General features: G+C 38.9%; 1 protein-coding gene across 6 annotated transcripts in view; it reads right to left on the minus strand.

The window, feature by feature from the left end:
- Nucleotides 1-17663, minus strand: part of AHI1 (Abelson helper integration site 1) — a gene marked incomplete at its 3' end in the record, with an annotated part of 211262 nt that overhangs the window by 25650 nt on the left and 167949 nt on the right. For 4 of the 6 annotated variants that reach the window (XR_014017212.1, XM_081251012.1, XM_081251010.1 and 1 more), the window contains one exon: nucleotides 6731-6780. Coding sequence is in view for 5 of the 6 variants with exons in the window: in XM_081251012.1 (XP_081107138.1) it covers nucleotides 6731-6780 (50 nt within the window). Of the gene's footprint in view, nucleotides 1-6726; nucleotides 6781-17663 lie in introns of those variants that run through there. The other 2 variants (XM_081251011.1, XM_081251014.1) reach the window with 2 other exon arrangements.

Raw genomic sequence — 17663 nt, forward strand, 5'->3', positions numbered from 1 at the left:
TCAAGACACTGAATCCTAAGCAACAAAGGAAAGTGATACCGAAGAAATGGAAAATAAATGAGATGAGCCCTATGACTCCCCAGCTTACTGCCTTGAGAGCTTCCAGCCACAGCACAGGGGGATGGAGACTGTGTGGAGCCTGGTGGGCTCCCTGAGTGAGTGCTAGGAGTCTGAGGAGACCAGGTAGGCTATAGTTCACAGACTACCAGAGAGGAGACAGCTTCATAGTGAGAGAACTTGGAGACTTGCAAAGGTTCTCTTCAAGTATTCAGCAGAGTACAGGTGACAATATACAGCAGAGGAAATCTCCCGAGGCCAGGGACAGTACCTATTCCCATCAGCCAGGATGGAAAACCGCACAACTCAGAACGCATTGGGTAGAATACCCAAAAGGGATTTGTATCAGTAGTGAGGAATAATTAGCCCTAGACTAAACACAGTTCCAGTCCCACCTAACAAATCTAGAAAAAGAAGCACAAATTAAACCCCAAAGAAGCAGAAATAAAGATCAGAGTGGAAATCAATGAAACAAAATAAATAAACAATAAAGAGAAATCAATGAAACAAAGCTGTTCTTTTCAATAAAATTGATAAACCATTTGCCAGGCTGACTGAGGAAAACAGAGTAAAGAAATAAATTATCAATAATAGGAATTAAAGAGGCAACATTATTACAGATTCTTTCAATATTAAAAAGATAATGAGGGAATATTATGAACAACCTTATGTCAATGAATTCAACCACTTGGATGAAATGGACAAGTTCCTTGAAAGATACAAATTATCAATGCCTATATAAGAAGAAATAGATAAACTTAATAGCTCTACTTCTATTAAACAAATTGAACTTGTAGTTAAAAATCTTCCATAAAAGAATACTTCAGGCCTAGAGAGCTTTACTGGTGAGTCTACACAACATCTGAAGAAGAAATAGAGTGACATCAGTAAAAACGGTGGTGTAAGGACTTCTGAAAATTTTCTCCTCCAAATAAGCTATAAGAAAACTGGCAAGCAGGGTTAGAATCAACTTTTTTAGATTCTGGAAATTAGCCAATAGCTTGTAGTAACCCGGAGAATGTTTATTCAAGAAGAATGGTTGACACTTGGTAAGAACAGTGAGCTTTGTGGCATTTTAACTTACCTTATCCCATCCCCACTGTCTGGCTCTGTGGGTACCTTGAAAAAGAAGAGCCTGTGTTTATGGTGAAAGCCAGCAACCTGGCAGCCACTGGAAGGAGCAGAACAGGGCTGGAGCTCTTTCAAGGCCTCATTCCCAAGGAATTGTCATTATCTGACCTGTTTGGTGGTTTCCTGGAAGACACCACTTGTAAGGCTGTCTGCATTTGACTTATCTTAGAGCTTGCCTTTTCCCTGGGAGGCAATTACAATTAACTTCAGGGCTGCCTGAGTGGTGGATAACAGTAGGCAAACAACAGACTAACTAAAAGCTTTAAAGGAAAAGCTGGGGGAATAAGCTGTCCATGAGGGTTTTGAAAAGCTCAGACCTAGTCCTGGGAGTCTAGAAGGTCTTACACATGTGTAGGGCTGTGTGCATGCACAGGAAAGACCTGAGAAGGCCTTAAGCCCTCACCACTGGCTGACCTTAAGACTCTATGCCAACAGGAAGTGAAGGCTAAGACAGAGGTGTCAACTGCCTGGCTGGGTGTTGAAGGTGTGCACAGCACACACAGAGCCCCTACCTGGCAAGACTGGGGGACCTACTGGTTCCAGGTGTTTAAGGAAATCGGTGTCCAATTATTAGCTGATCACTAATCTAACTGAGCAAAGACTCCTGTGGACAAACACATTACAGTGAAAGAATTAAAGAATTTGTTCAGAGAAGTTAACAAACAACTAGAATAAGTAGCAACAATAACAAACCCTGGGGAGGGGGAAGAATCTGATTTCCAGAGTTGTCACATTATATCATTCAAAATATCTAGTTTTCAATAAAAGGTTACAAGACATGCAAAGAAACAAGAAAGTATGCACCACACAAGGGAAAAAGCAATCAACTGAAATGGTCCCTTAGGAAGCCCAGACATCGGACTTTCTAGACAACGACTTGAAATCCACTATTATAAATACATTCAAAGAACGCAAGAAAACCATACTTAAAGAACTAACGGAAAGTATGGGAACAACATCTCATCAAATAGAGAATATCAATAAATAAATAGAAATTACAAAAGGAAAAAGTAATATCATATCCTCACAGACTCTTCCAGAAAACTGAAGAGGAGGGAATTCTTCTTAACGCATTCCATGAAGCCAGCTTACTCTGATAGCAAAACCAGACTAAGACAGTACACAAAAATAAAACTATAGACCCATATTTCTCTTGAACAAAATACAAACAACTCTAAATAAAATTTCAGCAAATCAAGTCCACCAATTTATAAAAAGGATAACACACCATGACTAAGTGGGGTTTATTCAAAGAATGAAAAAAGTTGGTTTAACATTTGAAAACCAATGTAATTTACCATATTAGCACATTTAAAAAGAAAAATCATATGATTATCTTAGTAGGTGCAGAAAAAGCATTTGACAAAAATCCAACATCCATTCCTGATACAAACTCTCAGCAAACTAGGAAATGAAGGAATAAAGGGCATTTATTTAAAAACCTATGATGATGTACTTAGCGGTGAAAGACTGAATGCTTTCTCACTCACTTCCCTTCAGGACAAAAGAAGATAAGAATATATACTCTCATCATTTCTATTCAACATTGTGCTGGAGGTTCTAGCCAGTGCAATAAGGAGGGAGGGAGGAAAGGCATCCAGATTGGGAAAGAAGAAGCTAAACTGGCTTTTATATGTATGACTGTCTATATAGAAAACCTGGTGAAGTCTACCAAAAAGTTATTAAAACTAACAAGATAGTTTAGTAAGGTAGCATGATACAAGATCAACATACAACCATTAGTAGTATTCCCATAAATTAGCAACAAACAATTGCAAATTGAAATTGAAAAATAATACCATTTACCAATGAGATATGCAGGAATAAATGAGCCAAATATGTGCAGGACTTATACGCTGAAAACTAACAATCAGTGTTGAGAGAAATTAAAGAAGGCCTAAATAAATGGAGAAACATTTCACGTTAATGAGTCAGATGACTGAATACTGTCGACATGTCAGTTCTCCCCAAACTTACCTTTGGATTCAAGGTAATACAAGTTGGGATTCCAGAAGCCTATGTTGTAGAAACTGAAAAACTTATTCTAAATTGATGAGGACATACAAAGGACCCTGAATAGTTAAACCGACTTTAAAAAAGGACAAGACTGGAGGACCAATAATACCTGATTCCAAGACATATTATAAAACTACAGTAATCAAGACCGTGTGTTACTGGTGTAAAGACAGAAGTAGATCAATGGATTAGAATACGTCCAGAAACAGACCTACCCTTATAATGACAATTGATTTTCAATGAAGGTGTAAAGACCATTCAGTTGAGGCATGGCTGTTTTTTCAAGAAACGATGCTAGAACAACTGGATATCCAAATGCCAACAAAACAAAACAGAATCCTCTGATCCAAACCTCACATCATATACAAAACTTAACACAAAACAGATCATAGACTTAAATATGAAACCAATTTGAATTATAAAACTTTTACAAGAAAACATAGGAGAAAAGCTTTGTAACTTTGGCAAAGGTTTCTTAGATACTATACTAAAGCATGATATATAAAAGAAAAAAATTGACAAATTGGACTTCATCAAAATAAAAAAAAAGTTTGCTTTTCAAAAGCTACTGTTAAAAGAATGAAAAGGCATAACAGAGACCGGGAGAAAATATCCGCATATCATGTATCTGATAAAGAACATATTTAGAATATATAAGGAACTCTGTGATGTCACACACCTGACAATGGATAATTTTGATTTCAGAAAGGGTGGGGAATGGGAGGAGGAGAAAAAGGCTGAAAAGTGAATAATCAAAAGAAGAAATTTAAAAAAAAGTTGCAAGTAGTAGGGTATTTTAGGGGAAAAAGGTAAACTAATTTCTTCTCATGAAAAGAAGAAGAAATTGAAGAAGTCTGGAATAGGATTATTATAAAGATGGAAAAATATATAGTGGAGGAGAGATCGGATACTTGGAGTTAACACTTATGGCTGCACTACATTAAGAATAGATTGCATTCATTCATTCATTCAGTTCACATATGAGTGTTCACAAATAAAGGCCTTTAATGTTATTGACCATCTGAATTAACTTCTCTCTGACCAAACCTGCTAATGCAATAAAACATTCTAGGTTTAAAAAAAACCCCAACAAACTCTAGATAAAATATATTAGTAACTAGGGAACACTAATACTAATTATGGATTATAACATATTTGTAGAAGCTTCATTACAAACTCTGACTTGGGCAGCAGATCATAACATCATAGGGGCATGAGATATAAAAGGTAAAAGTTTAAGACTTTCAAGAAAATGCCTTTAAATTAACCTATAAAAGTTTCTTCTTGGTATCTTTTTAAGATAAGAGAGTGTAGCTTTATTAAAATGTGTAAAAATTGTTTGCACAGAAGTGATTGACATTTCTGAAAAAGAACTTAAAAAGTATAAATGAGACAAGAAATTCAAGTGGAAAGTGGTGAGAGGCAGTCCTATGTGGCTCATTTACAAAGTTTGGTCAACCAACTAATGAGCAGATGTTAGTAACTGAATGGCAAGGCTGCAAAGAAACAAAAAAATTAGCCTCTATCCATTTACTTGGGTACAATGGACTCATTTAAGTAAATTAGAGAAATAAAGAAATGACATACTGGGCTATAGTATTTCCACCTTCAACTTGCCTACAGTTCTTAAGTCATGAGAAATGTATCTTAATTCATCCTTACTTCTAAGAAATTATGAGTACAGGGAAAGCCCAAAGGCTTTAGATGAACTTGAGCATTTAGACATATCTGAACTTCTCATGAAAATTTATTTTCAGAAGCTTCTTAAGTGCTCTATGTTCAAAAAGAGAGGCCAAGCTACCCTGACAGCCTTAGAAACAAGCTGGGATGGTTTTTGAGGCTTTTTAAAATTTTAATCTGGAGAGCATTGTGTGGATCTCTCTGTCACCTGAAAATACGTATCCAAAGTAGTCAAAGTGACTATAGAACCTTTCATTCACATATTAGATAAAAGTTCTAAAAAATTTTATAAAAATGTTCAGAGAGAGGACTGTTCCCATAATGTATTAAAATATGGTCATTTTTGATTGTTGAGACAGAGTTTGTCCTCACTGATCCAGCATATTTTTTACGTGGGTGATCCGTCACTGAGTATACTCCTCAGAGCCAGTTATTATGTGATCAACTATTATGTAAAATTTCAATTGTTCAGAGATTGGAACTGAAAACATACCTGGCAGATATAACAAAAACAAAAAACTGAAAGACCTGGGATGTGTATTTGTGTCGTGTGACAGGGAGAGAGAAAGCATGGAAAGAACAGCAGATTGGGAAACACAGGATCTGTGTTCTGGTACTGGGTCTGCCTCTTACTACCTCCCTCAGATCATGTTTCTCCACATGCAAGACAGTGGTCAGAGCAATGGTCTGTAGGGAAATGGGGAGACTCAAATGTGATAATGAGTGTGCTCTGATGTAATACAGGGCTATATATAATCATATAATCATCAATATAATTTTATCTCTCAGAAAGAAAGATTTTTTAAACTTACAACAAAATGGCATCTTACCAAGGAGCCTAATAACACTGAATATAGTATAAAAAACAAACACACACACACCCCGGTAGTCTGAGAATCAGGAGACTTAGGTCTTGCTTGGTTCAAGCGCTGACATAAATGTGCCTTGTGACATTTGCACAAGGTCTTTCCTCTTAGTTTTCCTGAATATAAAACAGAGGGAATGTAGAATTCTAAGGCATCTTCTAGGTCATGATTCTGTGACTCTTAAATACCATTAAAAAATTCTGTTTGTCTTTCATCTGTAGAAAGAAATATTATAAAATAATGCATGGTTTTATCTGATAATTCCTGTAAATTAGAGTGTCATTTAAATCAGAATTTCTGAACTGGAAGAGACATATTCTTCAAAATGTCAAAGTGCATAGCAGGGTTAACGAATAAATATTGGGTTGGCCCAAAAATTCATTCGGGTAAGACATTATAGAAACCCCCGAACTTTTTGGCCAACCCAATATTTTCCTGAAGGACGTTCAGCAGGGCTTCTCTGTATGCACATGTGTGTAGGCATGCACCCAATGTGGGGACAGTGGCGGTGGGATGGGAGGGCACAGCAGACATCTGAGCTGTTCAAGGTTGTTACACTCATGTGATAGTTTGCTAGTGACGTGTGAATATGAAGTCAGGGCTTCAGATTATGTACAAAATCATCTGCAATGATAAAAATTGAGAAGTGCTTTGCAAAGGTTTTCGGTATTTTTTTTTTTGAGGTAAGAGAGATTTTCTATTTATGTTATTAATATAGCCAGTATCAAAAATATAAAAACTTCCTAGAGATCTTTTAAAATAAATACTTGAAAAATTGCTCATCTACCTTAGGCATTTCTAAGACATATACAATGATAATGTTCTGGGTATTAGCTTTTTTTCTTTAATGCCTTGAAATAGGCATTTCATAGTTTTTTTAGTGTGGTATTATGAAGAGGGAAATGGAGAAACTGTCCTTAAAAAAAAGAAAAAAACAACTATTTATCACTGCAAATTACTTAGGAGGAAAAGCTGCTTACTGTGTCATAGACTCTGAGCCCGGTCTGAAATCCTGGGACTTGAATGACTGCTGTGAAAGAAGAACAAAGAGTAAATCACAAATCACAGAAGACAACACAGGCAATATTCACATGCTGAAAACCCACCAACTGGATGAATGAGGAAAGAGCATGCCTGTTCTGAACACAAGTGTCTATCAGCATGTCTATCACAAGTGTGTATTCACTCCCATGGAAAACCAAGGAAACAGCTCTCCAGATTGGTTAAGCGCTCTTCGTAAATAAAGTGAGCTTTCAGGTGTGTGGCAAAAAGAGTCAGTTGTGAGTCAGCCTAAATTATATCAGTAATACTATGTTATATTACTTAAGTTCTAAATTTACCTTTCAACACTGCATCTTTGCTTGGTAATCTTGTCAGTACACTGTATTTTCAGGGTGTTACTCACTGAACTATGTGTAAAATTTTGAATCTGCAAGCTCTTTAAATCTTCTACAAAATTTGCTTAGTATATCTGTTTTATTAATGGCACCTCCATGAGAAAATCAAATAAGCACTTTCAGTGGTGCCAGATTATACTCTGAGTGTTAGACGGTTCCTCTAGAGTTTGAACATTAATCCCAAATGAAAGGATACTGTGGAAAATGGTGGCTGATATGAGACAGTAGTTTAGAAATCAACTTAATCTCGCTATAAGACAGACTTGCAAATTTTTTTTTACAGATAATTACATGTTATGGAAAGGATCTACTTAAAATTCACATAGAAAATATAAATCACTACTATGTTAAAGTTTTGAATTACATACAAATGAAAGAGATATACCATATCTACCTAATTAAAATTGTAAAACCCCAGGAAACAAAAAGCCAAAATGAAATGAAAGACAAGGAGTACAACTGTCTCTTTCAGTCTTAACTTCTTTGAGTAACTACTGCTTTCCCAGTCTTATCTCTACTGAAACTTGTTTTGCCTTTTTGGATTTCCTCCTTCACAATCGGATTTCAGCAAGATTTGGCACTGAGTCCCTTTAAACAAGTATTACTTTTCTTATCATAAAGATTTCAAGAGGATTTTGTACTTTTCTGGACCATAATTATGTAATATTATTGCTGGCTATATAGCTTTAAATCAAGCATGTAATGAAAACAAGAGTTAAAGGGCAAGGAGACTTAGTGGCAAAACCTGAATGTTGTAGTAAGTGAGCCTATTTCAAAGAACAAAAGAACCAATCTTGGATTTTTCTCAACTATTTGAAGATAATCTGACTCAGTTAAAATGTGTTTGGGGAAAAAAGTAAAAACACATAGAAAATTTAAATTCAAGGACTAATGCAGACTGCAGAATAGTCTACCTGCCCTCAAGCCCATAGAGCAGAAGAAAACCATCAAAACCTCTCAGAAAGCATCAACTGTAACTGAATTTCTTCAGTTTTTTTCCCCAGACTTATGAAATAAATTCCAAACACAGCCATCAGATTAAAGGTCAGACGCTTCTTTTACATGGTCTAAGTATTACTTCTCTCTCTTTGCCCAAGGCAAGAGCAACATCTTACCTTAAATACACGTATATATAGTCGGCCCTCAGTATCCAAGGGGGATTGGTTCCAGGACACTCCCACCTGCACAGATACCCAAATATGCAGATGCTACAGTGCCTCATATAATGGTGTAGTATTTGTATATAACCTAACAACCTCCTGTATACTTTAAATCATCTCTAGATTACATATAATACCTAATACGATGTAAATGCTATGCTAATAGTTGTAAATACAATGTAAATGCTATGTAAATAGTTGCCAGCATGGCAAATTCAAGTTTTGTTTTTTGAAACTTTCTGGAATTTTTTTTACAAATAATTTCGATCCATGTTTGGTTGACTCTTTAGATGTGTAGCCCGTGGATAAGGAAGGCCAACTGTATATGAAATGTTGTAAAACTACTAGATTAAAAAAACCCAACATAATGGCTCTAATCAGAACATAAGTCTACTCCAGAGGTTGAGGGAAGGGAAGTCAGACTGAATTATACATCACTGTTAGGTCAGTGTTACTTTCCCTTGCTTGTTGTGACCCTGACAAATGAGTAACAACATATTACTACGTGCAGGTCTTACCAAACCTGCTTCTAATAGTCTTTTCATATGAAATGGGTGCTGTGATGTCCTCAGAAAGTCTGTCTTAAGCAGGTTAAACATGGTTCCTGCCCTGTTTCCTACTGTATTACTGCATTACTGTAGCGGGCATATCCAAGTCCTTTTTCATGATGCAAAGGTTGGCTTAACCTATGTTCAAATGCTATGAATCACAAATTAGTAGGCGATCCACATTACAAAGTCTTGACACTGATTTATAAGAGGACACTTATTTCTTTAGGACCAATACTTCACTTCTCAACACCTTTACTCACTCATTCTTCGGTCTCAGCAGCAGCGCGCCATATGGGTATGGAGGCAGAAGGAGGGGGAAGAAGGAGGTGTCTCTGTGAGCTGTTTTGTTTCACTTTATCTTTAAACAAAAAAGGCCCAAGGCTGTGAGACAATCAGCCCATAAGCACCCTCACCCCCCATCAAGGCCAAGGAGCATGATTGCCCTTCTTTCCCTCTTGTCCACACACACCTCTCAGCTGTTTTGTGACTTCATTTCCTCATCATGGATACCCTTGATTTGGAGAGGAGGGGATGAAGAGAGGAAGATGAGCAAAGCAAAGGAGATGAATGAAAGGATCAGGATCTGGAGACTCTTGCTTCCCAAACCCTCATAACTTCATAGTGATGCTTTTAAGTTTAGATGCAGTGAGACAAACATGAAAGGAATGATTAATGGAATGATTTTCAGTGCCTCCAGTGATTACATGGAGATTTACCAAGAAGAAACAACTCATAAATAACTTTGTGAAAGAGAAATGGGCCATGCAAACCACTCCCTCAAATATTTCCATAAGCTTGAAGAATGAATGTAAAATTAAGTAAATGTTCAATCTATGTTTGTTGCAGTAGCACACCAGCTTTAAATAAGGCAAATTTATGATATAGTAGAGCTCTATTTTTAAAAGCTATTTATATACCTCCTGATATCTACCTTTTCCAAAGAATTAATAGCTGCAATTTTTTTATACCTACTTTGTAGGAATTTTTATTGAAAAGAAAAAAAACCCAACAACGAGGGCTGCTGGTTAAATTCTAATCTTGGTTCTGTCATTAACTCTCTATGTGGCCTCAGTAAGCCACTTAACTTCTCTTGACGTCTGTTTTTCTTATTTGAAAATGTACAGGAGGTGCTCAGAATAAAAGCATGAACTATCATAGCACCATTCTTATATTTTACAGATGAGGAAATGGAGGCCCAGAGTCACCAAGATTACAGAAGTAGCCTGAAGGTTACAATCTTGTTTTTCAAACTGATTTAAAAGCAAAACTCGTTTTCAATACAATTTTGTTTGAAAGCCTCACATACAAACCTGAAAAGTAGAATTTCTCTAGGTGAAGCTAGGTTTGGTGGTCTGGCAAACCTGGCCTCCCCAGACCTACCCCACAGAGCCCTGAGGAACAGGGCTCTACAGAGGAGAGAGTTTACAAACCACTTGACTAGATAAGCTCTTTCAGGTTTTCTCTGTTGCTAAAATTATGTTTCTGGGAGCATAATTTTATGACTTTAAATATTCATACAAGTTTGCTGTTGATTCTTTGATTTTAGAATTTATTGTTGATTATTTGAGTTGTATTTGACACTAAATCCTCCAATTATGCTTTTCCTTAAGGACAGAATATTCCTCTGCATTAAGATGCAGTTTCTATAAGTATATTAAAACAAAAAGTAAAGGCCTTCATCTTGATTCATGATTTGTAGTTTGGGATACTAATTATGCCAATTAAAAATGACAACAACAATAAATACTTATCGGAAAGCCACTCTAGGGGCAAGGCACCGTGCTACATGCCCTGGAGATACAAAGCTAAGTATGCTCCAAGAGCTTATACTCTAACAGGGGAAGGCATGGAGACAACCAACAAGGCAGAGGGAGATCCACATTATGATAAAGGAAAAAAAATGTGCAGATATAAAGGAACAGAAGTCTTGTATTTCAACTGGAGGCTTTTGAGAAGGATTCTCAGAAGAGGGAGCATTTAGTTGTCTCCTAAGGGATGAACTGAATTTCTGATAGTTGGCGTAGCACAAAAATTATACAGCTGGAGAAAACGGGGTAAGCAGAGGTTTGAGGTTTCGCATCTGCAGGGCAGCCTACTTGGGGGGGGGTGATTTGGGAGATGAGAAAAAGTAGGTCAGAACTTCTGTTCAATCTCTGAGGGATGAGAGCTAGATTAAAACCTAAGAGATTTGGACTTCAAAGACAAATACAGCATCAGCTAAGATGTCTGAGCTGGTAAATCACGACTTGATTTCTATTTTAGGAAGGTACCTCTGGTAGGCAGGTAAACGGTGCAGTAAAGCCTGGAGAATGGGAGTGTGGAGACCTCCACAGGTAGGGGCTGGGGGGCTGGTTCCAGCAATCTCCTTCCCAGGCTCCTCCCTCTCAGTGCACTCTTTAAAAAAACTGGCGCTCCTTAATGCCTTCTACCCTTTAGTTCTGTACTCTCCTCTGTTCCCATGGATTCGACAGGTATGTTTATGCTAAAGACTTCCAAATCAATACCCAGAACCTGGATCTCCAGTTTTCTTCAAAATGATTTGGCAATCGTTAGTTTTCAGCAAATCTTGTAAATACGGCAGTTTTTCTGAAAATACACTTGGAACCATCCATCTTCATCAGAACTATCTCGCAAGCCTGAGTTCTCAGCAAATCTCTCCCGAGCCCCCTGGCTGCCGCACAGGCACTACACACAGCGCATCTTACGCTGAAGTGCCCTTCTGCTTTTACACACTGATGGTCACATTAGAAACCTAGGTTGCTCCTTTTCCTTCACATGGATTTCCTCACCAAACCCTACTTTCTCATTATGGCTGGCTCGGATTGCTGCAACCGCCTCTCTTGGTCTTATTTCACTGCTTCCCCCCACCCCCTTCTCAGAGCTTACAGAATGAGCTTTTGAAACAACTGATTTGATCATGCCATCCTCCATGTTTTAAATCCTCCAATGGCTCCTCAGTATCTTCAGGATCAAATCCAGCTCCTTAACATGCCACACAAGGATCTTCTTGATCCCATCTCCTCGTTCAGGTTCAGCTTTCTCTCTTTTTAACTTTGCAGCCCAGGCTCCAGCCATGATGAAATATTTGTGGTGGCCTGTGTGCCATGCCTTCATATTTGTTCAGTCTGCCTGGAATGCTCTTCCTCCCATAAAACTCAATTTAGAAATCAACCCCTCTGGAAAGCCTTTCCTGACTTCATTAAGCTTGGGTCAGGGGCCACTTCTATTTGCCCCCCTGCATTTCATATAGAACTCTACCAAAACAGACTTTTATGCTGTAAAACCCCCGATATTTGACTGTTCTTTCAAGAGAGAACTCCTTAAAGGTGAAAGTAGATGATGATTCCATAACACACCGGAGTAGAGAAAGAAAAAAACCGGGTTTTTAAAAATTGATTTGGTTTTGGGCACACTGGACCAGAGATTCCAGAATGACACCTTCGTGAACGTGGAAATTTCCAGCAGGCGGTTAGAAATACACTTGGGGAATTCAGAACAGGAGCCGAAGTTACGGATGTAGAATTTGATACATCTGAAATATCAAAGTAATATTTGAAATGATAGGGGTAGAGGATAATCCAGAAAAAAGTGCTAGAGAAAAATAAAAGACATACAGCATGTAGCTTGTAGAAGGCTTGTATTACAGTGGCAGGCAAAGCCAGAGAATGAGAGAGAAACAGGAGAGGTAAGCACACTGTTACAAACATTAAGGAAACAGAAAAAAGCAGAGGTGTTAATGACCCAGAAAGCTGGCATATGGAGGATTTTTTAACATGGTCTGTAAACTGCTGGAAACAGTCCCTCCCTCCATCGTGTGCTTTATCCCTTATCCCTTCCCCTGTGACCAGCTGGTTTTTCAGTTTCTCTGATGAGCACTTCTAGCTACTTGAGGGCTTCTGCACAAGCTGTTTCTAATGCCTCAAATGTATCCTCCTGCCCCCCCCACCCCCTTACAAAATCTAACCCATCCACTTCTCACCACAAGGCCTCACAGCTTCCCTTCCCTGTCCTTTCACTGCTTATGTTTTAGTTTTAGGACCCATTAATTACAGTTACTTTCACTCATTAGGCTGTAAGTTCTGTAAGTAGAGGGACTATTTCTGTTTAATTCACCATTACACCATCCAGACAACATTCGACCACAGTGCCTGGAAAAACAGCAGGCATTCCATATACATGTGTTAAATGAATAAACTATAAAGACACCAAAGGGGTGGAGGAGTGAGGATGCAGATCATTGGTTGAGTGAGGCTAGAAGAATGTGGGAGGGGAAAATGACCAAAAATACAAGTGGGGAGGTCGGCCATAGAAAGGAGGGCACTTCTGTCTATGATCTGCAAGCAGCTGGAGAAGGAAGGGGAAGTAGCAGAAGTGCAGAGGAAGCAGGGAGACAAAGTCAGCCTGGAGTAAGAGGTTAGGTGGGCCTTACTGTGACCAGGCATGAAAAGCATAGAGTAGGGAGTCAGTCAGGAGGAACAAAAAGATGATCAAGACCACGGGTCTCACTGAGGCTGGGAACCACAAGTATGACACAGAGACAACCACCACAATTCTGTGCTTTTCTTTAGCAATGATGAAATTCCACAGTAGAAGTGAGAGAAATGGACAACTGGTTTACCCCCAGGCCCGGGGACTGGTCAGACCTGTATGCCAAGTCACACCAAGTGCCATATGTATATGACATCAAATTGCTAAATAAGTGCTGCTTCCATGCATTTATTTCCTGGGGATCTAAGTGAGCTGGTTTGGGGAGAGTGAAAACTGATGGCAGATAACCAAGAAGGCAGGAAACGTCAGAAGGCCACCCCTCCCTCTTTTTAAAAAAAATTTCTGCCAACTAAAGAATCATTTGGGTCACCCACTGCCTCTTTGGGGACTGGACTATTCCCTAGTGATGGGTGATAAGGGAAGGAAACTGGAGAGACTGAAGGAGACGTGGCAATGTTACCAAGCCCACTGCAGCCCTCTGAGCACTGCTGACCATCTACCCGTGAGCAACACCATCACGGCTGACGCTCGACAGGGTCAGGACTGATCTGGAAGGTTAATACATCCTCAGTACAGCCGCTCCTATCTGTTTGCCTTATCCTTCCTTCATTCAATAAACATGTACTGAATACCTGCTTTATGCCGGATGCTGGGAATTCAATTTTAAACGAGACACAGTCTCTGCCTTAAAGAAGTTATGGCCCTTTTATTCCATCCAAAGACAAAGAAAGGAACTGAAGAAAAAAGTCGTATGCGTGAGCCATGCTAGGAATAGTAGGTTACACTTTTGATCCAATTGCCTATGCCTGACCTTTTCCTTGTTCATCTTTACTATAAAGATTTACAGGTTTTATAAAATGACTGTGTACTTTTAATACAGTTTCAAAATACAGCTAATCCTCATTATTTGTGGATTTCCTATTTGCAAATTTGCCTACTCACTAAAATTTACTTGTAACCCCCAAATCAACGCGTGTGGTGCAGTCACAGTTGAATACGTGCACTGGCGCAGAGTGGTGACACATCTGAGCTGCCCAATGCACGCGTTCCCAGCTGAGGGAGGAACGCTAGCACCTCCTGATGCCTTGTAATGTTTCTCATGCTCCGTCTTATTGTCTCAGCTCTCATACAGTAAACAAGTGTCCTTTTTATGATCTATTTAGTGCCGTGTTTTTCACATTTTTGTGCTCTTTGTTGGTGATTTTGCTGTTTAAAATGGTCTCTAAGCATAGTGTTGCAGTGTTGTCTAGTGTGACTAAGTACAAGAGGGCTGAGGTGCCCCACAGATGAAGTATGTGTACTAGTTAAGCTTTGTTTAGGTGCAAGTGACAGTGCATGAGTTCAATTTTAATGACTCAATGGTATTAAATTAAGTGTCTTTAGACAGACATACACATAAGACAAGGTTACATATTGATTGGTTGATGAAAATCTTGTGACCAGAGGCTCTCAAGAACCTAATCCTGCATTTCCTCTAGGGGCATTGGTTGAGAATTCACTAATTCAGTGTTCATGGTGAATTTATAGAACATAATTACTGTAAATGACTAAGATTGACTGTGTATTTTTAGGCATGGCTTCTGTGCATCCACCAAATTACTATTTTACTGTTCTTACTTGCTACCTTTCCTAATCTTATTCCTTGACAAATCGATGAAGTTTTGGGGAGCTCTGTCTCAAGCAAATTGTTATCATTCATAGAGAATATCCTACACGTCCAGTACTAAGGTGGGAACTTTGGGGGGAATATGAATGTTGGAAAGTTGATTCCTGTTGGTTTCACATGGCTGTATGTAATGGCTTATAGACTCATATTTAGACAGGTCAATTGGAAGTTTATAGCCTGAGATCAAAGGGCCTGAAGTAGATACGTTATTCCTTTGATGAAGCTGGAAGAACATTCTCTAGCAAAATTCCATAACTCTGTGTCTACAAAAGAGCTTTCGTAAGTATAAAGGAGTATCTCCCAAAGAGTAGCACGTTTAGGGTAGAGTCTGGGCACTGATATTTTCACACAAGTGCCCAAGGTGATTCTAAGGCCTAGATGTTTGAGAACTCCTACACTGGCATATAACAAACCAATAAGCTGTGGGGGTTGGAGAGCTCAGGACTGATTCCTGATCTGTGTGTGTGAAGTTGACTTCGCTTAGTAGCCTAGCTGTTTGAGAACTCCTACACTGGCATATAACAAGTCAATAAGCTGTGGGGGTTGGAGAGCTCAGTACTGATTCCTGATCTGTGTGTGTGAAGCTGACTTCGCTTAGTAGCCGGTAAGCATGGATTAGTGTGATCCCTGTCAACTCCTCCCATTCCTGCCTTCTCCCCTTCTTCTGGTTTGAATCTCAACTCTTACCAGCACTATCCATCAAGGATTTCAAATTCCCTCCCAACAAACAACATCAAACAGAGTAACTCTCAGGCTCATAATTTATTGAGGGCAAATATATGTATAGGAGAGGTTCAAGACGGCGGAGGAGTGAGGCGTGGAGATCACCTTCCTCTCTACAAATACATTAAAAATACATCTACATGTGGAACAGCTCCTACAGAACACCTACTGAACATTGGCAGAAGACCTCAGACTTCCCAAAAGGCAAGAAACTCCCAACGTGCCTGGCCATGTGGCTGACAGAGTCTTGGTGCTCCAGCCAGGTGTCAGGCCTGAACCTCTGAGGTAGGAGAGCCGAGCTCGGGACATTGGTCTACCAGAGACCACCCGGCCCCACGTAATATCACATGGCGAAAGCTCTCTCAGAGATCTCCACCTCAATGCTAACACCCAGCTCCACTCAACGACCAGCAAGCTACAGTGCTGGACACATTATGCCAAACAACTAGCAAGACAGGAACACAATGCCATGCATTAGCAGAGAGGCTGCCTAAAATCATAATAAGGTCACAGCAACCCCCAAACACACCACTGGACGCGGTCCTGCCCACCAGAAAGACAAGATCCAGCCTCACCCACCAGAACACAGGCACTAGTCCCCTCCACCAGGTAGCCTACACAACCTGCTGAACCAACCTCAGCCACTGGGAACAGACACCAAAAACAACGGGAACTACGAACATTCAGCCTGCAGAAAGGAGACCCCAAACACAGTAAGTTAAGCAAAATGAGAAGACAGAGAAATACACAGCAGATGAAGGAGCAAGGTAAAAACCCATCAAACCAAACAAATGAAGAGGAAATAGGCAGTCCACTGGAAAAAGATTTCAGAGTAATGATAGTAAAGATGATCTAAAATCTTGCAAATAGAATGGAGAAAATACATGAAATGTTTAACAGGGACCTAGAAGAACTAAAGAGCAAATAAACAATGATGAACAACACAAAAAACGAAATTAAAAATTCTCTAGAAAGAATCCATAGCAGAATAACTGAGGCAGAAGAACGGATAAATGGCCAGGTAGATAAAATAGTGGAAATAACTACCGCAGAGCAGAAAAAAGAAAAAAGAATGAAAAGAATTCAGGACAGTCTCAGAGACCTCTGAGACAACATTAAACGTGCCAACATTTGAATTCTAGGGGTCCCAGAAGAAGAAGAGAAAAAGAAAGGGACTGAGAAAATATTTGAAGAGACACAATGAAAACACAACAACCCAAAACTTATGGGATGCAGCAAAAGCAGTTCTAAGAAGGAAGTATATAGCAATACAATCCTACCTTAAGAAACAAGAAAAATCTCAAATAAACAACCTAACCTTACACCTAAAGCAATTAGAGAAAGAAGAACAAAAAACCCACAAAGTTAGCAGAAGGAAAGAAATCATAAAGATCAGATCAGAAATAAATGAAAAAGAAATGAAGGAAACGATAGCAAAGATCAATAAAACTAAAAGCTGGTTCTTTGAGAAGATAAACAAAATTGATAAGCCATTAGCCAGACTCATCAAGAAAAAAAGGGAGAAGACTCAAATCAACAGAATTAGAAATGAGAAAGGAGGAGTAACAACTGAGGCTGCAGAAATACAAAAGATCATGAGAGATTACTACAAGCAACTATATGCCAATAAAATGGACAACCTGGAAGAAATGGAAAAACTCTTAGAAATGCACAAAAAAAGCTTCTGAGACTGAACCAGGAAGAAATAGAAAATATGAACAGACAAATCACAAGCACTGAAATTGAAACTGTGATTAAAAATCTTCCAACAAACAAAAGCCCAGGACCAGATGGCTTCACAGGCGAATTCTATCAAACATTTAGAGAAGACCTAACACCTATCCTTTTCAAACTCTTCCAAAATAAAGCAGAGAGAGGAACACTTCCAAAGTCATTCTACGAGGCCACCATCACGCTGATACCAAAAC

The sequence above is a fragment of the Mesoplodon bidens genome (genome assembly GCF_964165515.1).
Source record: "Mesoplodon bidens genome assembly, chromosome: 12".
Taxonomy (NCBI): Eukaryota; Metazoa; Chordata; class Mammalia; order Artiodactyla; family Ziphiidae; genus Mesoplodon; species Mesoplodon bidens.